The sequence below is a fragment of the Gossypium raimondii genome, chromosome 3, assembly GCF_025698545.1.
Source record: "Gossypium raimondii isolate GPD5lz chromosome 3, ASM2569854v1, whole genome shotgun sequence".
Classification (NCBI taxonomy): Eukaryota; Viridiplantae; Streptophyta; class Magnoliopsida; order Malvales; family Malvaceae; genus Gossypium; species Gossypium raimondii.
Window position 1 is genome coordinate 60487827 of NC_068567.1, and position 24395 is coordinate 60512221.

The 24395-nt window shown below is 31.9% G+C and overlaps 3 protein-coding genes across 6 annotated transcripts in view; 1 reads left to right on the forward strand and 2 right to left on the reverse strand.

Moving 5' to 3' along the window:
• Nucleotides 1–24395, reverse strand: part of LOC105795210 (uncharacterized) — a 98270-nt gene that overhangs the window by 6126 nt on the left and 67749 nt on the right. The gene's annotated exons all lie outside the window — the stretch shown is intronic.
• On the forward strand, nt 836–2401 carry LOC105795200 (classical arabinogalactan protein 9). The gene is made up of 2 exons (XM_012624720.2): nt 836–1497; nt 2077–2401. Exons 1-2 carry the CDS (start codon nt 937–939, stop codon nt 2158–2160), a joined length of 645 nt encoding a protein of 214 aa, XP_012480174.1. The 5' UTR covers nt 836–936; the 3' UTR covers nt 2161–2401.
• On the reverse strand, nt 3425–7461 carry LOC105795201 (uncharacterized). 4 transcript variants are annotated; one of them, XR_008194622.1, is made up of 4 exons: nt 6839–7461; nt 6215–6562; nt 5469–6141; nt 3425–4028 (listed from the first exon to the last, which is right to left on the reverse strand). XR_008194622.1 is itself a non-coding variant. In XM_012624722.2 (4 exons), the coding sequence occupies exons 1-4, from the start codon at nt 7280–7282 to the stop codon at nt 5608–5610; spliced, it is 1239 nt and encodes a 412-aa protein (XP_012480176.1). In that variant the 5' UTR covers nt 7283–7461; the 3' UTR covers nt 5148–5607. The 4 variants fall into 4 exon arrangements, 2 of the variants coding, with proteins under 2 accessions (XP_012480176.1, XP_012480175.1); XR_001134217.2 differs by lacking the exon at nt 3425–4028 and adding an exon at nt 5148–5401; XM_012624722.2 differs by lacking the exon at nt 3425–4028 and having other exon boundaries at nt 5148–5640; nt 5728–6141.

Below are 24395 nucleotides of genomic sequence, written 5' to 3' on the forward strand. Positions count from 1 at the left end.
CAAACATTTTACTTTAATTTTTTTACGAGTTATCATTATTTAATTTATCAAAATTTTTTGAACAATTTTATTATAGATTCTGGTCATATATGCTCTTTATGACTAAAAAAATTGTTTAAAACTACCTATAGCTCCTTTTCAACACCAATAAATATGAGAATAATGCGTTTTTATGCACTTGAACCCACGTCTTCCTGCACTGGCAATAATACCCTATACCAATCAAGTTAAAACTCCATCGACATTTATCAAAATTATTTTTTAACATCAAATATATAAATAATAAACCAAGCCTTCAACAACAAATTTTTTTAACCATCAAATATATCTTAAATTTTATTTTATTGTAATTTTATATGAATTGATTATAATTTTAATTGATGGAATATATATCCTTTATTATTTATATTATATTTGTACTTGTAATTTTTTAAAATTTAAATTAAACATGCCCATTTTTAAAAATGTAAATAAAAATATTTGTTTATATTATAATGTGTTTATAATAGAGTTGATTGCATTTTACATATTCTATTCAAAAATAAGAAAATTAATCAAGTTTGACAGATAAAAATTAAATCTATTCTTATTATTAAAAATTATTTAATTTCTGAAAGAATTCTTATAGGTATAACCTTTTAGATCTTTTTAGTTGTGTTTAATAAAAAAAAATATAAAAGTAGTTTTTTTTAGAGTAAATGTAAAACTTTAAAATAATTGTAATATGTAAAATTAAAAATATTAAACTATTTACAACCGTCGGATTAAAAATTATATATTTTTGAATGATGATGAAGATCGATTCCTGATGTATATAAATACTGCCCTCTATTCCCTTCAGTCTTCACTTCACCCACTTTCTCATTTCACGCGGGTTGTGGCGTAGTTTAAGCAGAGAGGGTGCGCAGGATAACGTCTCTTCACCATTGTTTCAACATGAAGGTTTGTAATAAAAATTTGTTTCTATCAGCATTGCTTTGCATTGCTGTTGCAGGAGTTTTGGGTCAAGCTCCTAGTAATCCTCCTACGTCTACGCCGGCGCCACCCACACCACCGGCTTCTACTCCTCCTCCGACGACTCAAGCACCGCCTACACCAACCGCCACTCCGCCACCGGTTTCTACTCCTCCTCCCACTTCGTCACCGCCCCCAGTGACAGCTTCTCCACCCCCAGTTTCAACTCCTCCACCCAGTTCTCCTCCTCCTGCAACTCCACCACCTGCTTCTCCTCCTCCTGCAACTCCACCTCCAGCTTCTCCACCTCCCGCCACTCCTCCACCAGCTTCTCCACCTCCCGCCACTCCACCACCTGCAACCCCACCGCCAGCAACTCCTCCTGCTGCTACCCCACCACCAGCTCCATTGGCTTCTCCTCCAGCCACGGTCCCAGCTATCTCTCCAGTACAAACACCATTGACATCGCCACCAGCTCCGCCGACCGAGGCCCCAGCACCTACCCTCGGGGCTGCTACGCCAGGTCCAGCTGGAACTGACACGGTACATTTTCTCTTATTCCACCATTTTATATCCTTCTTCTCCACCTACGATCAAGCCTTTACAGCAAGACTTAAAATATAATTTTATTAATGGTTTTATAATATTAAATTATAATTTTATCATTCTTACACATTAATATATAATGTGATAAAATTTTTTACTTTGGGTACCGTGCCAACTTCCTAACGTCGCCCTTATCTTACATAAACAACGATCTGAGCTTGTCTCGATATTAGCTAACCCTTTAGCCATTAGAGATGGCAATTGGTTCCGTCCCGACATACCTTCAACATAATCTGATTTAAAATTAAATACGGATATATCTGTTTTTTAACACAATATTTAAAATTATTTATAATTTCTTCTCAACTTATAATTAGAAGTACAATATTTCAGCATATTCAAATTCACATCTTCTTATATTGATAACAGTATCTCTGTTAATCGAATTTGACAATAATATTTATGTGAATCGATTTAAGGCTTAAGATATTAAATTTAATTAAGACTCAACATTAACGACAGTAAGATTCAACGTATTAGATTTAATTAATGTTGATTTTGAACCTATTATTGCAGAGTGGAGCAAATCAAATGTGGACCGTACAAAAGATGATGGGAAGCTTAGCCATGGGATGGGCTCTGCTCAATCTGATGGTTTAAAACAAAAGAGTGCCTCACATTTGATGCAATAGCTCTGTAATGTTTCATTCATTTGCTTATTTCGGCCTTGTTTTTCTCGTATTCTATGGGCTGATGTCTCATATGGGACTTTTCTACTAGAGAGCCTACGCTACTTTACCATTATATTGTATTCTTTGAGACATTATTATTATTTTTTTACCTTTTGAGGACACTCTTTTTTTGTATTTGAAGGAATTTATTGTTTATTTTGTTTGGAATATGTTTGGTTGGATTTATTCGATTCATATATATTATATAAAAGTAATTATGTTATTAAGAAACGTAGTAAGAACTTACAAATATAAGGATCGAATCCTGAACTTCATGCAAATCAATTTACAACCCACACAAGTTTTTCAATGAATAACATGGATCACATCGACTGATTGAATCAGTTGTCTAATCAATTGAATTAGCTATCTGATGCAAACTTGTGAAAAGATTATAAAAAATTTAAAAATTGATAACTGAATTGACGATCTGACAAATTAAATTAAAAATGCAACATCTTATAACATTGGGAGGAAGGGAAAACTGATTTCTTAAGCAACTTAGGATTGGAAGTGTAATTATAATGTGAATTACTTACGGTAGAAAAAGTGTGTCCAAAATTGGAGAGCATGCATGTGGAAAGAAATGATTAAGAATGATAATGACTTTAGTTGGTTATAGTCATAAAGACTTATAGATGAAGTTAAACCATTAGGTCCACCATTTATGGGTTCCCTTTATTTGCTTTGGAGTAGCTTTGAGAGTTGAGATTCATGGGATGTGAGAAGTAGACTTTGATTCATTGGGAACTAGCTACATTTTTCTTAGTCCTACCATCAATCCTATTAGGGATTAAATTATTAGTGGTTACTAATCCAATAATAATTATTTAATTAATTAAAATTTTATAAATAATTTATTTCTTATCTCAACTTTTAGTTTTTTATATATTAATTAATTTTTTATTTAGGCAATTGGTTCGATTCGAATAACACCGTATATCATGAATGAATGTGTGGGGATAATTTGTTTTGTTGTTTTGTGAGAACTCATGCTCTTGCACTTTTAAAGGACAATCTCTATAAACCGTATTGGCTGTTGTGCTTTGGCCAAATGGGTTGCTAACTATCATATTATTTTCAGTAAAATCTAATTGAAAGCCTTTCTCTTTTACGATAGAAGTGCATATGTAAGAGTGTGTGTACCCTGAGTCTATCAATGCATGCACACAAGAGTCAAGTAAAGAGAAAGTACCAATAATAACGTCAGGTACATCCTGCTCCTCTTGTGGCTTAATACAATAGCATCGTTCTGGTACCAGAGTATTTGATTTAATCGGAATCTCTTTCTTAGCTCTCTGACTACTCCCAGCATTGCCATTCCTAATAAACTTTCTATTTCTTTGAGAAGTGGGGGCAGATCTCTCTGTTTGTGTAGGGTTACTGGCTATCTTCTTAGCACAATCTTTGAAGAGGTGATCTTTGGAGCCACACCCAAAGCATGCTCCTGTAACTCTCCAACACTCCCCAGAGTGGCTATTGTTGCAGTGCTCACAAATCAACTGAGATGATCTTCTCACTAACCTTCCTGTACTGGCCACAGATGTCACCTGCTGTACGGACCTAGCTACTCAACCCTGACTCAGCCTCTGACCATGCCTTTGAGTGTGAATTGGTGTAGAATATGATTGACCCTGAGAATCCCTAGCCTTTTGGTAGCTGGAAATGATGCATAACTAGTCTGTCCCTGACCTCGCTTAATCTGGCTCCAATTCTTTCTTTTCTGCTCTTCTTGCTTAACTTGCTCTACTTTCAAAGCTCTCTCCACTAAGGTAGAAAACTCTTGAATATTCAAAGCTGCAAGGGGTACCCTAATCCCATTATTGAGGCCACGCTCAAATCTTGCGCACTTATCTGCTTCTATAGATACCAATTCTTTGGCATACCAGCTGAGTCGTATAAACTCTCTCTCATACTCAACAACAGTCATATCATTCTGCTTAAGATACAAAAACTCTGCCCTCCTCTTTTCTAAATAGATAGCACCAATGTACTTTTTCTTGAATTTAGCTAAGAAAAACTCCCAAATCAATAATTCATTATTTGACATTTTGAAACTAATAAAAAATTCTCCTTTATTTCAAAAACAAAATAAATCATGTGACAAAAAATTTAATGATATTAATACATTTTAAAATTCACGTCAACATTTTAACTAGAATAAAATATTTAGTATAATTAATAATATTATAAAAATTGAACTAACAAATTATATAAAAAAACAAAGTATAAAAATTTAAATTTAAATTTAATCATTATTATACAATCTCAAATATATAAACGGATCATAATTGAAAATTAATTATTATTTTAATGTAAATAAAATTTTATTTTATTTTTCTCCATAAGCTATTAATCATAACTTCTAATTTGTCTGGAATGAAATGAAATTTTATTTTAGCCATGGAGGCAGGGAACACGGTCAAGGAACAAGGTACAAATGGTACACAAAACGTTGAGGTTCACTAGGGCTGTTGGCTATGGCGGGACTTAGGGATCATGGACAAATTACAAGAAACGAGGCTAATTGTATTTTGTCTCTTTAATTTAAAAAATGAGTAAATTAGTCTTTATATATTAAATTAAATAGTAAATTAATCAATCTATTAAAATTTTTATCTATTTTTATTGTTAAAAACTAATTCCTATATGTTAGCATGAAGTACACACGGTAATAGTAGAAGTGATGAAATTTTTAACAGTTTGCTCTTTGATCTTACATATAGATATTACTTTATCCATTTTTTAAGTAAAGAGAATAAAATACAATTTGACTCATAATATAGGGACTTCCATAATACTTTTACCCTCCGCACCGATAGGTTTATAAAATATTCATGAAACCCGGGGAAAATGAAACATTAAGAGAAGATATACTTCAATACAACTATGCAAATAATCTTGGCCATTCACAGATTGAAAAAACAATGAAATTCCAAACGCTTCATTCAAAGAGACAATTCAAGAAATATGTGACTGATGAAAAAAACTATATTTTGTATTTACATTTTACTTTCACCAGCACTATGAAACTGCAACCATACAGCAATCATTTAACACATTTTACAGCAGGCGAGGCAATAAAACTAGTTAATTCCACCTCATTTACCATGCCTTGTATTCAAAAAAAATTCTCACAGAGGATCACAAATCCATAAATATTTGGAAACCTGTGAATGAAGATGCTCAAATTTGAGATTAATAGGCTTAAAGTAATGTATGAAAAATGATTTGTACCTTGTAACTTCTGAGGGGTTTTACTCAAATGCAGTAGCTACCAATATGAACCATTGCCAACATGTGATGATTCTATCTATGGTTTATCATACATCCGTTCTCCGAATCATGATGTCAGTGCCGCCATTCTGCGCTTCTTCTAAAGGTGGATTGCGTTCTCTCCCCTTTCATCCTGAGGGAATTCACAGGTTTCAGTGATGGATAAATCACTTGGGGGGATAAAACAATCAACAGAAAGGCCTGGTATGTTAAAGGCAACCTCTTCGATCGTCCAAGTTTCTTCCATCTTTGTTTTCGTATGGTTCATTGCAACTTCTCCAAACCTGAAAAGTGTAACGACGGTATGTCCAGAATGTGCTATCACGATACCTTCGACAGGATGGTAATCTTCGAGAAATGTATTGATTGTAGTTTCCCAATAAACCGTATCACCGCCAGTAGATTGAACGCGAGTTAAATGTGAATCTTCCATTTGAACAAGTAGTCCAGTCTTCTGACTGAAGTAGCCAAATAAAACATGCCTTATGATCTCTGCAGGGCCTTCACTTCTTGCCTTGAGTGTCCGAGGACCGGCACATAGCTTGAGGATGAAGCAATCTTCACCATTAATATTTTTTTCTCCTATGCATCTTGCATTAGCAAACATGATAGCTGTAGTTCTAGGGTCAAGACCCTAAAGCAGGAATATCAGAAAACTGAGAAGCAGCCAACGATCAACAATCGAATAAAGGGAGGAAATTTCTCACCTGAAGTGCACGACGCAAGGGTCTAACCGGCCCCTTTGCGGTGTGTGCACCAAGCCAAGGTGTATACCTCCATACAAGGTTCCCATTACAACCAGCATGAACCTTGCAGCCACTGACCGCAAGTTCGACATACCACATGTCCGGATTCATTTGCCAGAGTACAAACCAACCGGACTCGGCACCTCTAGAGACATTACAGCTCTTAACAATTCTCGTGGCGGTTTCGTATTCACAAGCTATCATTTTGAGCTTTCCCATTGCATACGCATTCTTAATGGAGCTTTGTAACTTTTGAACCCCAGTGGCAGCTATATACTGCTGCAATATGTAGTGAGCAGAGGAAGTTTCCTGCACACCATACCGCAATCAATGGAAAAAGAATAGAAAAAAGAAAAATTAATAATGGGATAAGTGACAGCATTTTAGCACTTGAAATACAGCAAGGAATAAACCCTAATAATGATCCCTGCAGCCGTTAAAACCCTGTTTTTGCGCCTGAAATTCTAAGTTCTAACAATATCTTTTGTATCCATCTGTTTGGAACCCAAGAAAATTGTATATTTCTACATGATTTTTTGCATTAAACAGGTAATTAAAAAGAGAAAGAATAAAAGGAGGACTAACAATGGAAGTATCTTTGATGCTCAAGTGAGGCAAAGGATCATTGGAGCTAACATGAATTGGAGCTAAAGGGGCGCCCATGATTCCAAGCAACAGCCTTAGATTAGACCTTCTGTGGTTCGTGGAAGTACAAAACTGTCCTTTAACCCATTGTCCTATCACCGACCCAACCCACTTCGGATCCCCGGATTTCCCTCGGTCCGGCTCCGGACCTTCCATGAGAGGAGATAACGCTTCACCGACTGGCCTTACAGTCCCGGATCTCGCCATCAACGGTTCCGGTTTCACCACGTGAGCACCGCCATGGTGGTTGTCTTTGTTTCCACGTAACGTAGTGGACATGAGTGAAAGGGGTCTTGCAGGGCTGTTGGACCGCGAGCGGGAAGGTGAAAGCCCGCGAACTATATCTTCTTTGAGAGCTGAGAGAAAACCTTGCTTTTTCTCCATTACTGGCCTGGTTCTTTTTCCTTTCCTTAAAAAATTCAAAATAAATAAGTTTCCTTCTCTGATTTGGAGCTGAATAAAAAAAAAAAGAAAAACAGAGACAAGAAAAAGGGCGAAAGTATTAGAGAGGAGAAGGTGAGTGCCCAAGTTCCTTCATGATTATGGAGAGAGTAAGAAGTGAGAACCCGAGAGCAGAGATATATGCATGTATGCATAATATTTATCTTCTTTATTTCAAAAATTAGTAAATTAGGCATTATTCACTAAATTAGTAAATTAAAATTAGTAAAACTTACGTGTCACTGTTTAGTTATTTTATTAGTTATATCAATTTTTAATAATAAAAATTGATAAAATTCTTAACAAAAATGATCAATTCACTATTTGATCTAATATACCGAGACTAATTTTTTCCTATTTTTAAACAGAGAGAGTAAAATGTAATTAAACACTAGTACAGTAACCTAGAACCAACAAGTGTTGGTGCAGTGATAAGGCATACTGCATTTTCAGATAAAGAAATTGGATTTAAACATTAGATATGATATTATTGAAAAAATCAATCACAAATTCAGGAAAGACTAACTTTCATGAACCATGAAACCGACATAATGATATCTCAACAAAACGACTAGTTTAATTATAATAGGAATTATTGATGCTAATTTATGTTGCACCGTGAGCGAAAAATGTAATATTAAAATCATATTTATATAAAACTAATCAACAATTGAGTTATTGTTAAAATAGTAAAGTATTTATGATTAAATTTTATTTAAATATTTCACATAAAATAATTAAAAAATATTATTCTAAATATTCAATCTTTTATTAAATAAAGACTTCTAAGCAATTTATTTGATTAAATTGGTATACATTATATATAATATAAATACCAAATTTCATATAAATATATAATACAAATAATAATTAGAAATGAGAATTTATACGGATTAGGTGAGCCACTTTTTTTCCTATTACGTTTATAGATTTATATATAATAAATTTTATATGTATTATTTTATTCTTATTTTGCACTTATAAAATGAGATAATTAGTCGATTGAGTATTAGCTTAACTGATATGAACATTATTACCAGTGTAAGAGGACGCGAATTCGAATGCGCTGAAACGTATTGTCCTCCTATTTATAGGTTAAAAAAGAACTTTGAGTAATTTTAAACATTAGTTTATGTTAAAAAGAAGATACAATAAAAATACAAAATAATTAAATAATAATAATATGGCAGAACAAATTGGGAAATCCAAAGCAGAGTGTGAACAAATTATATAGGAATGGTATTGAAAACTTAGTCGTAAAATTAAAGCAATATCATGACATTGGTTATCTTAGATTTGGAACTTGTTGCTCTTACCAAACAAATCCTTTGTCCAATCAACAAATTTCGTGATGTCATGATGTGACTAAATTAAACTAAATTCGATGTTTTTTAAGTAAAGTCTCGTTTTTAAGTTATGTGGATCTAAAAAAATTCGCTTAGAAGAATTTTATTTCGATTTAGGAATTTAATTTTTAGATTTAATCGAGACTTAATATAAAGTTATAGTATTTGGGAGGTTCATATATTATAGGGATTGGATTAAATTAGTATCTCTATTGTTAAATGAATTAATTTAGTCCGTATACCATTAAAAATAATTAAATAAGCCTAAATTGTACCAAAATTAACATTTATTGTATAATAAATGTCTTAATTTTTCAATCACAGTTCAATTCTAAATAAAAGATTTAATTTATAGATCCATAAAAGTTTAAAATTATTACTCTATTAGACAATAAATGATATTTTTAAACAATAAATGTTAACTCTGTTCCGGTTTAGCCTTATTAGATTCTTTTTAATGGCATAGGGATTAAATTGATCCATTTAATAATAAAAGAACAAATTTGATCAAGTTCCTATAATAGAGGTCTGAATTTTGGAATTATTATTGTTAGAAGAGTTTTACCTGAATATCACCCTCGGCCTAAATAAGGTTAAGCTTAGATTGTAAAACGAACGAAGGCACCCGTAATTATAAGAAAAAAAGTTCATTGTATAAATATAATTATAACGGCTAAATCAAATTAATCCCATTGTTATTAAATGGATCAATTTAGTCCCTATACTATTTAAAAGAATCAAATAAATCTAAATTACAACAGAGTTAACATTTCTTGTATAAAAATGTATTGAATTTTTTTCAACTACAATTTAATTCCAAAACCAAAATTTAATTTACAAAACCATGAAAACTTTAAAATGTTAACTTTGTTTAAATTTAACCGTATTTAATTCTTTTTAACAAGATCAAATTAAACTGATCCGTTTAATAATAGAGGGACTAATTTGATCACATCTATATTCACCTATAAAATTCTAACCCTTTTCATTAAATTGTATTTGTACTCTTTTCGTAAATATGTTGAATGCGTAGATGGTGAATGTAACATTCCATCCTCTACTTATCTTTAAATTCACAACACGTTATAATAAACACATCTCACCTTTCACTCTTTTTTTCTTAAAATTACTTTGCAACAACTTGTTTTACTGCAAATTATGTCATTGATTATTGTTTGCAAGTAATCATATTATCATTATTACTTGGCTTTGCTTAAAAAATAGAGGGTAAATTGTTAAAATAGTCACTTTTATTTTTCTCAAGTTATATTTTAGTCATTTACGTTAATATATTGTAACATTTTAGTCATTGAGCCATTAATTGCTGTTAACGGTGCAACGGTAAGCTGATGTGGTACGTTAAATAATCATTTCAAACAAAATTTTTAGGTTAAATTACACAATTGGTCCCCATATTTTTTTCTTTTATGTTCTTTTAAATTTTTTTTCTTTATTTTCCATTATCTTCTACTTCTCCCTCTATTTTCCTTCCTCCTCCATCTCTTTTAACATAAAATGAAAAAAATTAAATTGCTCAAAACGAAAAAAATATAGGGACTAATTGTATAATTTAACCTAAAATTTCCATTTAAAATGATGATTTAACGTGCCACGTCAGCTTACCCTTACACCGTTAACGACAATTAACGTTCGGTGACTAAAATGTTACAACATGATAACGTAAGTGACTAAAACGTAACATTTCGAACATAAGTAACTAAAAGATGACCGAGAGAAACAAAAATGACTATTTCGATAGTTTACCCAAAAATATATGTTTTATAATTATTTGATGTTGTTTTTAACTCTATCCATAAATTTAAAGTTTCTAACAAAATGACACCTGTTTTTTTATAAATGTAATAAAAATATTTAACGGAATTTTAAATTCAGATGCGAATATTTAAAAAAGATGGTATGAGAATCCCGTGTGTTGGCTTGATGGTCAGGGTGTTCACCACCCTAGGTGTGATCTGGATTCGAGTCGCGTTAATTACGTTGTTGTTAAGGATTTGGTCTCCAATTGTAATTAAAAATAATTGCTATAAATTGTCACCTTTATTTCCCTTCTTTGTTTTAGTAAATCCTAGTTGTCCATTAAATTTTTTTGTTTTTGATGTGGAATTGTGGGGTATTTTGGACGGTCTGAGTCTTCTTATTAAGGATATGACAAGGTGCTTATTCAGTCTGACGGTTTCGAGGCAATCATCCAGGTGAATCCTCCAAAAGGGTCCAATTCTTTCTTGATTTGGAAGATCCATCAGATGTTATCCCAGTTTAGACAGTGGAACATTAGACACATTTCTAAAAAAGATAATAAAGAAGCTGGTCGCTTGGTCAAATTGGTCCAACATATATCATATAATTTTCTTTTGTTTAAGACTTTCCCGTTGGAGGGGATAGTCTAGTTTTTGTAATTAGTTTAGTTATGCTATTTTTTTCACCAAAAAAAAATTATGGTCAACATCTATTCTATTAACGAGCCTATAGAATTTGGAGAATTAATTACTGGGCTCGCTCCGATAGATACTTTGAAAAATAAAAATGATAATAATATTTTTTTTAATATTCACACATAGCTTGAAATTGTAATTATTTTGTCAAAAGCGAGGTTTTTGTATATTTAATATTAAGCACATTATTACCCAAATTTATTCATGGATTATATACACAAATATGAAATTTTTTGGGAAATTAGGAGGATTTATGCACCCAAAATAAAAATGTTTATAGAAGATTGAGTTAAGCTTGAATACACATAAATTTTTTTATTTGATCCGGTTTAAATTAAATTTGTCATAACATTGCATAACATGATTAATCTAATCGATCGACTTATCTTATTAAAAGAAAATATAGGTGAATAAAATTGTATATGAATCGGTCGAGTTAAATTTGACTACAAATAATTTAATTATTTTATCCGATTTAAACCAAATTTGTCGACATGTTAGATGGGATGATTAATCCAATCGAACGCAGCGTATCTATTAAAATATAGACAAAATAGAGGGAAAAAGAAGAGAAAATTTAGGTGAACAAAATGATTTTAAATAAACTTATTTATGAATTCATCAAATTAAATTGAGTCTTGAATCAATTCAAATGGAATATGTCGAGCTAAATGATTAATCGAATCTATAACCGTATCTAGTGCAGATTAACTAATTAATCTAAATAAATTGTTTATAGATCGATCGAATTAATAACATCTAAATGACTTTTTATTTAATCTAATTTGCTGAATCGTATGCTCGTGCCTAACTAAAATGTACCAAAAAAAGTAGACAATTTGATCTCAAAAATTACGGATCGAATTAAATTTAAGTCTGATTCTTTTTTTTAATTCAATTCAATTTAAAATTATTGATTGGATTATCAACCTAACTTATAGATAAATCGGTTGAATTAAATTCTAGTCGAATATATATATTTATTACATGTACTAAATTTAAAACTAAGACAAAACAACAAGGGCAAAGATCAATATTTGAATAATTAAAAATTTTATTTATAATTATTTAAGGATTTTATCATCAAAACGAAGGGCAAGTTTCGTTTTTTTTTTTAATGCATGAAAAGCTTAAACATAACATAAATCAAATAATCAAACAACACTACTTCAAGCTTTAGCATTTTTGGTTTCCTCACCGTCTTTGGTCTTCACCGAAACTTTTTTGGACGCCCCAATTGGTGTCGAAGTTGCAGGCGGAGGAGGAGTTGGGACACAAGCCACCTTGGATGGCAGTGCTTGAGTGGAAGGTGAAGAGTTGTTAATCTCTGTTGCGTTGTACGATTCGAGAGCTAAGTTGTTATCAAAAGACCTGAAAACAAACTGCGAGAGCTTCCTTTGACGACAATTGCGTATTGAAGACATCTTAAGAGGAAAAACAAGAAGAGAATAAAAAGCAAAGGAGATTTTGATATTTTCTTGCAATACATAATACAAATGAAAAACATAGACATCAAATTTTTTTTATATAAAAATAAATTTAAAAAATATAATATATCAAATACACCAAATATTTTATTAAAAAATAGGGTACAACAATTACCTTGTAATGTTATTTTTTTTCGAGATTATTTGTTTTAGTTATTCAATTCATTTTTAATTTTACATCAAGTTTCTTTTCATTCCATTTTAACTTGTGTTCATATTTTTTCTTCTTCCATATTTTTAATATATTTATATTATATTCATGTTTTTGTTATAATTATAATCATATGTTAGAATACATAAATTTAAATATAACTTTCACATGTTAAATATTTGGTATATAATAAACTCCATGTGTTGGTTTGATCGTGTTCATCGCCTCAAGTGTGGCCTAAATTTGAGTCGTGATAGTCATATTGTTATTAGGGCTTTACTCTCTTGTAATTTACCAAAAAAAATTATTTGTTATATATATATATATATTTACACATTGTATATGCATGTCATATTTATATTATTTTCATATTGTATTTTACTTTTTATATAGTTTGTCCTAGTGATTAAATTAAAAGATTAAATTAAAAATAAGCTTTATGTTATATTTGTATTCACTACACCAAAACAGGCCTTTAGCGGCGCTTTTTTAGGCCTTTAGCAGATGCCACTAATGAATGCGCCACTAACTTTAGCGGCGTTTTAGGAAAAAAGGCCGCTAAAGACCCTGATCTTTAGCGGCGCTTCTAGCACAAACGCCGCTGAAGAATACGACTTTTAGCGGCGCTTTACTAGAAGCGCCGCTAAAGACCCTGATCTTTAGCGGCGCCTCGACAACAAACGCCACTAAAGAACCTAATCTTTAGCGGCACTTTCACTACAAACGCCGCTAAAGACCATGATCTTTAGTGGCGCCTTTTCCACAAATGCCGCAAAAGACCCTAATCTTTAGCGGCGCTTTGACCAAAAATGCCACTAAAGGCCAAACACCTTTAGTGGTGTTTTTTTTTTAAAAACGCCACTAAATTTGGCAGATTTGTAAAATAAATTTTTTTATATTTTCAGCCCTCCTGTAAAAACAAATTAGAAGAAATCATATCTAAACCAGCCAAAAGCAATAAATCTATATATTAAACAAATAATATAATAAATATCAATAAATAAAATAAAATTCGTATTATTCTTACAAAAATGTTAAAAGTTAAAATGATAATTAAAAGTCAAAATTGAAGTATATTTACACGATAATCTAAGACGGCGGTGGTTGCATCATGAAACATCTTCATCATACTCAAGTCATCTGCTGGAGTTCATCGAACTTTGACGCTTCTGCTTCCCTCGCAGCCTCTATTTCCTCGCTTTAGCCTCTGCTTCCCTCATTGCTTTTGCACTTCTCTCGTTGCCGTCTCGCTTCTCTTGCCGTCGATTCGCTCTAAGTCTTCTGAGTTCTTCATACTTTCGTTGAACCTCGGCTTCTCTCATTCTTGCATCTGCTTTAAGTTGTAGCCGGAGTTCTTCATATCTTTTGAACTTGACTTCTCTCGATGTTGCCTCTGCTTTAAGTTGTGTAATTTGCTCGCTTGTTGTCGCTTGCATCCGAGCCATCTAGTCTCTTAACCTCTCGAACCTCGACTTACTCGACTCTCAAGGCATATATTGTTGCGAGGTAGATCCAAAATATTGGGATGGGTTAACAAAAGATCCTTGAAATCGAACCCGACCATACCTTTCAGGACCCAAAACTTCAGTGATAACCCGGTTATCAATGTCGTCAATATGAACAGAACTATCATCGAAACAATCGCCAGACTCGCCTTTTTATCCTTTAATTTTTCCTAAAAAATAAATCAAATAGTTAGGAACGCAATATATATTAAAAAACCCAATGCAACATAACTTAACAATATTTGCATTACAATAAATGAAATAAATCATTAGAAAATGAACACTATAAATAATTAAAACAAGTGAAATTGTATTAAGCAAACGTACCATAATTTCTGCACTTGAAGTCATAGGTTTCCATCTTTCTTCCTATGTGTAATGTCAAAAGTTGAAGGCGTCCAACTTTTTGACCGGACGACGATTCCTACAATACAATAGTAAAATATTAATGTAAGTAATAAATATCGCCAATATTAAAAATTGAAAATACCTCTGCATGAGCTACACACGCAAAACTTTTCGACCCAAATTGTGTGAGTGAATTTTGTTGTTCGCTTACTTTTTTTCCAACTTCTTCACGATCCTACATTATGAAATTATTAGTATGTTAATTAGGAAATACTATACACCAAAATAATTACAAAATTTTATAAGTTACACATACCTCTCCTTTCTTTGAAGTCCAAAATCTAACGACCTCTTCCCACTGGTACCTCAGCATTCCCGTCGGGACATTTTATAATCTCTCGTTGAGTGTTGTTTTTGTCTTAAAATAGTCTTTCTTTAAAGTGCTCTTATGGTCTCTCCATCTTTTTCCCAATGCCTTCTTTAAATAAGCATCGGAGACCTCTAGAGCAAATCTCGCCTACAAAAAACACAACTTAAGAAAGTAAATGTAAACGAAACTTAAACCCAAGTATTATAAATGACATACACGTTTTGTTACCTTAATGTTATCGAGAGCTTGGTTCTTGTTACTCTCGGGCACTTTATGCCATGACTCGAAGTTAATTGGCAACATATTTGCATTCCGTGCTAGAATGCCCATGTATCCTGCTAAAAGCGAGCTTCGATCCAACAGTGACCAAAGCTATTCTGGATACTTGGACACGCTCGATCGGATCTAGGTCGATAAATCGCCATACCATCGTCCGCGACCTCTCCGCGTCCCACCAGTTTCATCTGAAAAATAAAAGTATTGTAATATACGAAATTTAAAAAAACACAAACAAGAAGTCAACACACATGTAAATTAAATGTTAAATTACTTTGAACTTCTATAGGTTCCTCGTGTAACCGAACATTCAAGATCCAATAGCGATCATTGTTCAGGTCTTTGTTTGTTTCACGAGTTTGGAGTACCTTGAACAATGCGGTGCGATCGCACTTTTCTTCTAGGCATTTTATCTGCAATACAAATAAATTAGTTAAAAACTTAGTATACAATTGGAACAATAATATCACATATAAAATAGTTGAAATATCATCATTCGTAAATGTAAGTAGATAATTGTAAAAGCTTACTACATTATAATTCGTAAATCTCTTCATCCGTATCCTGGCGGACCCATTGAAATTGTGTACTAGTACTAGGGATGTTTTCGTTTAAGTTCTGTTCTGGAAATGGCAAAGTTTGTGTTCTGTCGTCAATGTCATCTCTACTTCCACTGCCCATGTCAAACAAGTCTCTAGGGATGTTACGGAGTACAACGTACCAACCCTCATCAGTTGGGTCTTTTGAGTAAAAAACTTGTTTGACTTGTGAAGAAAATACATACGGCTCATCAATCAATTGTTGTCCTGTGTGAATCAATCGAGCGAAGTTTACCATTGTGAAACCAAATTGATCTTGCTTGATTCCACGTGCAGTATTAACATCGGTCCAATCACCTCGAAATAAGACAACTTTCCATTTGCCGTAGTAATCCAACTCAATTATGTCAGTAAGAAGTCCAAAATATTCCACATTTCCCTCCATAGGATTATTGTCCCTAGCACTAGCATAACTTGTAATTGAGGAATTAACCACTATTCCACAATTTTGCGTTCTCCTCAATCTCTCGCGGTATTTTGTATGAAATCTGAATCCGTTTATGAGGAATGCACTATATCTTTTAACCACCTGATTTGGACCTTGGGAAAGCCATTTAACTTCGTCATTGACATTCTTCCCACTCCAAACCTATTGAATGGAAAGTAAACTAACTGAGTAATTAAAAATGTAAAATCCAAAACATTATTATTTTTCAATGAAGCTCCTATTGCATACCGTTTGGCTTAACCATTCATGAAAAGTTTCTGTAAACAACTGATGGTAAGCAGAGTCGGGTGGGAACGACTGTAATCCATGACTGTGAATATTAAATGCTTCCTACAACATCCTTTCCATGTCATCCCCTCTAATAGACTGATGGTAAGCAGTACTATCATAAGATACATCCATCCTTGAAGAGGAAGTACTAGGAGGACATTCTCCATGAAAAAACCATTGTTTATAACCACGAACAAACCCATCAACAATTAGATGCTCGTATACAACTTCACGATAATGCCAGTTTATGTTGACACACTTCTTACACGGGCAAAGAATCATGTTCTCTTCGCTTGCATATTGAAATGCAAAATTTAGAAAAGTTTGTACTCCATTTCGATAACCGTCGCTTACCCTTGACAAATTCATCCAAGACCGGTCCATTTCTTATTTCTTGAAGCCTAATCTTCTGTATAAATTGCACGGGTTTAGGATTTAGGAATAAGTATAGTTAAGCTATGTAAGTATTTCCTAATTATGTAAGTTATTTATTACCCAAATTATGTAAGTTGTGTATTATGAAAATTATGCTATGTAAGTTATGTAAGTCACATAAGTTATGTAAGAAGTTATTTATGTAAGTTATTTATTATGAAAATTAAGTAAGTTATGTAATTTACGAATAATTAAAAAAATGTAAGTTATGTAAGTTGTAAGTTATGTAAGTTATGTATAATATTAATTAACTAACTTATGTAATTTAAGTATAATATTAATGTAAGTTATGTAAGTTGTAAGTTATGTATAATATTAATTAACTAACTTATGTAATTTAAGTATAATATTAATGTAAGTTATGTATAATATTAATGTAAGTTATGTATAATATTAATGTACTTAGTTATGTAAGTTATGTATAATATTAATTAACTAACTTATGTAATTTAAGTATAATATTAATGTAAGTTATGTAAGTTGTAAGTTATGTAAGTTATGTATCGAAGTTAATTAACTAACTTATGTAATTTAAGTATAATATTAATGTAAGTTATGTATAATATTAATGTAATTAGTTATGTAATTTATGTATTTTAAATAACTAACTTATGTAATTTAAGTATTATTTTAAGCAATTTAATAATTAATAGCATGTGTAAGCTTACACATTCTGTCAATGATCTAATGTAAAGTCTAATACAAAAAATTGCTTGCCAAGGCTTACTGATTTGAAACTGTTCATCATTGCAGAATTTGGTACTTCGGATTAGAGTCAAATTTATACTTTCACTATATTTAAATATGGAATTTTGCTACTGCACATTCCATTTCATTGATTTATAAATAAAAGAATTAAGAGGATTAGAATATTTCCTATTGCATACAATTTGTTAATGTTCAATAATGATTTATGTTCACTAACACAAACTTAATGAAATATTCAGATTATTAGTTTGAATTGATTGATTTAATTAGTGAAATAAGTGATTCTAGAATTAATAATATCATTTTCATTATTATGATTTGTGGTCTGCAAATTATTCACTCTGACAATTAAATTATTTTGACAAAACTTACTATTTTCCTCTAAATCATGTATATTCACGAATCTTGAATTTGATCCCAGTGGAGGAAAATTTTAATTTTATGGCTATGAATTTGGAAGAGTTGAAGTTCATCTTCATCAAAGAGATGACAAAGCTATTACCTTGTCATAGAGGAAGGTAGATCAATTTACCGTGAAGAAATTTGTCAAAATTTAACTCAAGTTAATGGCTTAACAATTGAAGTAACGAATGATACAGAAGCAGAGACAAATGATGCAGAGGCAGAGACAAATTTCATGATTGAAGTAGAATGCTCAAGTTAGGTTTACGGGTTCAAAAATTACACTCTATCACATTCAACTATAGAACCAAAAGGGGGGAAAGGGAAGAAAAACAATAAGGCAGAAAATAAGGAATGAGAAATTGAACCAAAAGGCATAAAATATAGAAATAGAAGGAATACAATAAGAGATTCCAAAGAAAAGAGAAAACAGATTTGCAAAGAACTATTTGAAAATGAAAGTATAATCAAGAAACCGAACGGATTTGAAATCCAACCACAAACTTGACAATTTCACATGAACTGAATCAAAAGGAAGTTGCAAACGTAAATCAAATTACAAAAAGTAAAAGAAGTTTCTAATTAAATGATAAAATCAAATCACAACAACGAAAAGGAATATACCCTTGGCTCGATTCGATGTCGAGAAGAAACGGAAAGCTTACCGTAGTTTACGTTACGGCTTCTAACGATTGCGGTTTCTCGATTAGAAGAGAAGGAAGTTCGAAAAGTGAAATCTCGTAAAAATCGAAATAATTAGAATGAAAAAACGTGGCTGATTTTTATGACGAAATAATCGAAATCTATAAATTGCCCATTCCCAATCGATTCATCGAATAAACAAATTTTTATGACAGAATCAGTTTATTTGAAACCCTGGATCCCAAAAAAACAAAACCCTAAAATTTTAATCTTAATCGGCCATCGACAGAAATGGCTTACCTGGGATACAAATCTCGCAGCTTTGCCCAACAATGGTGTAAAGATCGATTCCAAACGAAGTTGATTCCTGAGATGTCGGCTCCTAGAACTTAGTTGCTAATTTTTTTTTCTTCCCTCTCGTATCGCTGCTGTTACTCTGCAAAAATTTAGAAAATTTTGGTAAAGGAGACGGAGGGGAAGGATGAAGTAAAAATGTCCTCTTAGGAAACAGCACCGTTTAAGGTAATTTTAAGTCTCGTTTGCGGCGTTTTTAAAAAAAAGCCTCTATTGTATTCACATTTGCGGCGTTTTAAACAGAAACGCCACTAATATTTTAAAGCACGTAAAGAAACAGCGTCGTTTTAATAAATTATAGTGCCTGTTGTGGCATTTTCTGAAAAAAAACGCCACAAAAATTAATTACCTGAATTGAACCGGCGCCGTTTTTATAAACACTTATATATCCTTGCGGTGTTTTCAATAAAACGCCAGTAATAGATTCTATTCTTCCACTGAAACGGCGCCGTTTTCCCAAATTTTAAATTTTATCCATAAACTGAAACGACGTCGTATCAAAACAGCTTGGAATTTTTTTGTGGCGTTTTTTATAAAAACGCCGGTAATGTCTACCTTTAGCGGCGTTTTTGGCAAAACCGCCACCAAGGAATTTAAATTCTTTTACCAAATCGGTGCCGTTTTGGAAAATTTGTATATATATTAGCGGCGTTTTTTCTAAAAACACCACTAAATTTCACATTATTTATTTATTTTTTATTGTATTTTCATTAAAATTTTTAGTAAATAATTATTAAAGTTTAAAGTAATCTTTAAAAGTTTTTGATAAAATTAACATTATTAGTTTTTTTATTTCCTTTTTATATTTTTATATTTTTCTTATATTTTGGTCCAAATTAAATAATTAATTACATATATATATTCATATAAAAAATATCAAATTGTTAAGGCTAAATATTTTTCAGACATTTTAGTATTAATTAATTGTCTCATTTAACAAGTCTCAAATAAACCTTAACAAGTCTCAAATATAATTGTATCAATTAGTATGGTAGTGACGAAAAATTGGGGAAACAAAACCGCGCGGCCGGACGGTCAATATATAAATTAATATATTTTAGAAATATATACTCATAATTTAAATATATTTATTTTATTATTAAGAACATATTTAATATATAAATTAATAAAAATAATTAATCTGAGCTTAAACCTTAATCTGATCTAAACCTTAAATCACTAACTCTTAACCCTAACCCTCAAACACCAAACACCAAACCCCAAACCCCAAACCCCAAACCCTAAACCCTAAACACTTTTTGTTATATAAATTATAAAACACTAATCAATCTAAATCCTAAACCCTAACTCGACCCCGAATCACTAACCCCAAACCCCTAAACATTATTTATTAATATATAAATTAAAAAACACTAATTAATCTAAATCCTAAACCCTAACTCGACCCCGAATCACTAACCCCTAACCCCTAAACATTATTTAATATATCAATTAAAAACACTAATTAATCTAACCCTAAATCCCTAACCCCTAAACATTATTTAATATTATATAATTTAAAATATATATTACTTAGTCTAAACCCTAAACTCTAACCTAACACCGAATCCATAGACCCTAAACTTCTAACCTTTAAAGGTTAGATTTAACCTCTAACCCCTAACCCCTAACCAATAAACCCCCTAATTCCATATTAATATGGAATATTCTATAAATCTTAAAATTGTAACTCTTAAACCGACCCTAATTAATCCTAAATTAACCATATATATATACCCTAAACTATAATGATAATTAAATTAAATATTTTAAAATTAATACTATCGTATCTTTTACAATTATATTTGAAATTATTTAATATATAATTTAAAATCAATCAATTATGTACCCAAAAATTTTAAAATTATTTTAAATAATAGTATTGTAATTTCTCCATTTTAACAAATATTTTTCTATGTTTTTTTATTTCAAATTATTTCTACGTGTCATTATTTCAAATTTATTCATTTTAACAAATATTCAATTAAAATAAATTGGATTTTAATTAATATAAATAAACAAATTACATAGCAAATAGATAGATAAAATGTTTTTGCGGCGCTTTTTAAAAAACGCCGCTAAAGACTTGAGCATTAGCGGCGCTTATTCAGAAACGCCGCTAAAGACCCCAAAACTCAGAAAACGGTGCCGTTGGGCTTAGGCTTTTTGCGGCGCTTTTAGAAAAACGCCGCTAAAGACCTGAGCATTACCGACGCTTTACAGAAACGCCGCTAAAGACCCCCAAAACTCAGAAAACGGTGTCGTTGGGCTTAGGCTTTTTGCGGCACTTTTAAAAAAACGCTGCTAAACACCTGAGCATTAGCGGCGCTTTTCAGAAACGCTGCTAAAGACCCCAAAAACTCAGAAAACGGTGTCGTTTGGCTTAGGCTTTTTGCGGCGCTTTTAACAAAACGCCGCTAAAAGACTTGAGAATTAGCGGCGCATAACAGAAATGCCGCGAAAGACCCCAAAAACTCAGAAAACGGTGCCGTTGGGTTTAGGCTTTTTGCGGCGCTTTTAAAAAAACGCCGCTAAAGACCTGAGCATTAGCGGCGCATTACAAAAATGCCGCTAAAGACCCCAAAAACTCAGAAAACGGTACCGTTGGGTTTAGGCTTTTTGCGGCGCTTTTAAAAAACCGCCGCTAAAGACCTGGAATTAGCGGCGCTTTATAGAAACGCCGCTAAAGACCCCCAAAAACTCAGAAAACGGTAGCGTTTGGCTTAGGCTTTTTGCGGCGCTTTCAAATAAACGCCGCTAATGCTTATTTTTAGCGGCGATTTTTAAAAAACGCCGCTAATAATCGACCTTTAGCGGCGTTTTCCTAAAAGCGCCGCTAATGCTTGATTTTTAGTGGCGTTTTTTGTCTAATCGCCGCTAAAAGCCTGTTTTGGTGTAGTGATTGTATTATATTTGATATAGTTTTTCACAATAATTCAATTGTTTTAAAAATGGTTTTTGTGTTTGCCTTATGTTTTAAGTTATGTGTACGGTTAAAAATCGACACACCTAAGAAATAACTAGTTAGTGACATGTGGTGTGCCACATGTACATCATACTAATGTACGAAAACCAGTTTTTAAGAGTAAATATGGATGAAATTTTTAACAGAATGACTACTTTGCTTTTTGATCTAATGTATAGAGACTAATTTACCTATTTTTTAATAAACGAGACAAAATGCAATCTGACTCTTATTATTGGGGCCTCCATAATAATTTTATTGGGAAATATTTATTTAAAATTGGATTTTTTGGTCCGTGGAGCTTAGGATAAATATGTGGCATAAATAAGAAATGTGAAAATAAATAAAAACTATATCACGATATGAATTTATGAATATAAACTATTAATTTACATAAATAATATATATACATACGAGTTGTAAAAATTAAGTGTGATGTAATCAACGTTATAGAAAAAATGGGTAAAAATACCATAAAGGACTTTATACTAGGATTTAGATTGTATTTTACTCCCTTAACTAAAAAATGAACAAATTAATCTTTGTATGTTAGATCAACAAGCAATTTGACCATTTCTATTAAAAAATTTATTTATTTGTACTATTAAAATTTGACATGACTAATGAAATAACCAAATAGTGACACATGGTGATGCAAGCCTCAATGTCCAATTCTAGACCCATGGATACAATGAGCTTTTTTTTTTTACCTCAAGGCCCAATAACAAGATTAAAAACAAAGCAGATCAAACCAAGATTGAATGAGATTGCCCAAGACTTTGTTACAAAGAACTTAGAAGCGCATACGAGGAGAAAAGAAAATCAAGATTCACTTTCTTATTTTCAAGAAAATCAAGAAAATCAAGAAGCCAATGCGCGATGGATCACACTGTCGAGCTTGAACGAGCCAATTTTAGGAGCGAATGAATCACAATTTCAAGTTCTTGAAAATCGACCCATTTGGGTGTCCACAAGCCCAAGGTGTCCCCCCCCCCCCAAATGTTATTATATTATTCATGTTTTGTTTAAATAAATACTCTTTGAGTTTATCTCTCCAAGAATTGTTCTTGAATTTTTTTTTCAGAAGAAGTTTTACCAATCTTTTAGATTGTGGGAACCAATTGGAGGGGAGATAAGAGTCATTTGAAGAGTGCTGTGATTTCTTCGATTTCAAGACTCCTTAATATACCTATCATGCCGTTTTCATCTTCTTCTTGCTTTCTTCTTTCTTTTGTTTAGGTTTCTGTTCGATTCTTCTTGTTTTCATTTTAATCTTTATTTGATTCAATTCTCCCATCACTATTCATTAAGAAACACTCAAAAATACTTATTTTATTTTCTTCTAGTGTTGATTTTTTTATTATAAAATAATTTTATTTTGGCTTAAAAATTCATTCTAATAATTGTTTTGTTTTAGATTTGTTTGGAGGCTTTCTTAGAGTTCAAGAACAGTTTCTTTTCTTCCAATAAACCTTATTAAACTCATTCTTGAACTCTTCTTTACTCTTTGATTTTCTCTTTTCATTCTTTTAATTCAAGAACTAATCTGATTTTGTTTCTTTGTTCTAATCTGAATCGGTCACCTATTATCTCAACAAAATCGGTTCAAATATTCTCCAGTTTATTGGATCTTCATCATTCTTTGTTGGCCGCACCTTCCTTACCTATTTTCTGGAATTTTCATTCGATTTGATACTTATTTTTTCAAATGGAGTTCATTATGAACAAGTTCTTTCCATAACTGACTTGATTTCATTTGCTACCCTTGTCATTATTAGATCTGACTTGATTGTTTGCATTCCGGGTTGTTTCAAACACCAAGTTTTGCCTAATTCGGTTTAGAGTCTTAGGTCAAATTTGTGACAATTTTTAATCCTATTTCGCATGTGTCCGTATCATACGGTATGTTACATATATTTCATGTTAACGTACATGAACCAATTTTTAATAGTAGGAATTCATGATATTTTTAACGAAAGAATCTGTTTACTCATTAATCTAACCTATATGGACTAAATTGCTCATATTTTTTGAATAAATAAAATAAAATGCAATCAAATTCTTAATACAGAACCTTTACCCAAAAGAATATTAGTTCCACACCTCTATAAATCAAGACCAAACTAAAAACACAGAGGGTAGGTTTGGATGGGCGGTGGGATGCGGTACGGTGCATGTAGCTTATTTTTTGTCTTACATTACAGTATTTTTACAATATTTAATTTTATCGCCACAATTATTTTTAGACTAACTATAAGTAAATGTATGGTCCATCCAAACTCACTCTAAATCACCTA

Coding starts and splice junctions, on each gene's coding strand:
- LOC105795200 (XM_012624720.2), top strand. CDS start 937: ATGAAGGTTTGTAATAAAAATTTGTTTCTATCAGCATTGCTTTGCATT. Junction 1,498..2,076: donor GTCCAGCTGGAACTGACACG/GTACATTTTCTC, acceptor CTATTATTGCAG/AGTGGAGCAAATCAAATGTG.
- LOC105795201 (XM_012624721.2), bottom strand. CDS start 7,282: ATGGAGAAAAAGCAAGGTTTTCTCTCAGCTCTCAAAGAAGATATAGTT. Junction 6,563..6,838: donor GCATCAAAGATACTTCCATT/GTTAGTCCTCCT, acceptor TATGGTGTGCAG/GAAACTTCCTCTGCTCACTA. Junction 6,142..6,214: donor CCTTGCGTCGTGCACTTCAG/GTGAGAAATTTC, acceptor TTCCTGCTTTAG/GGTCTTGACCCTAGAACTAC.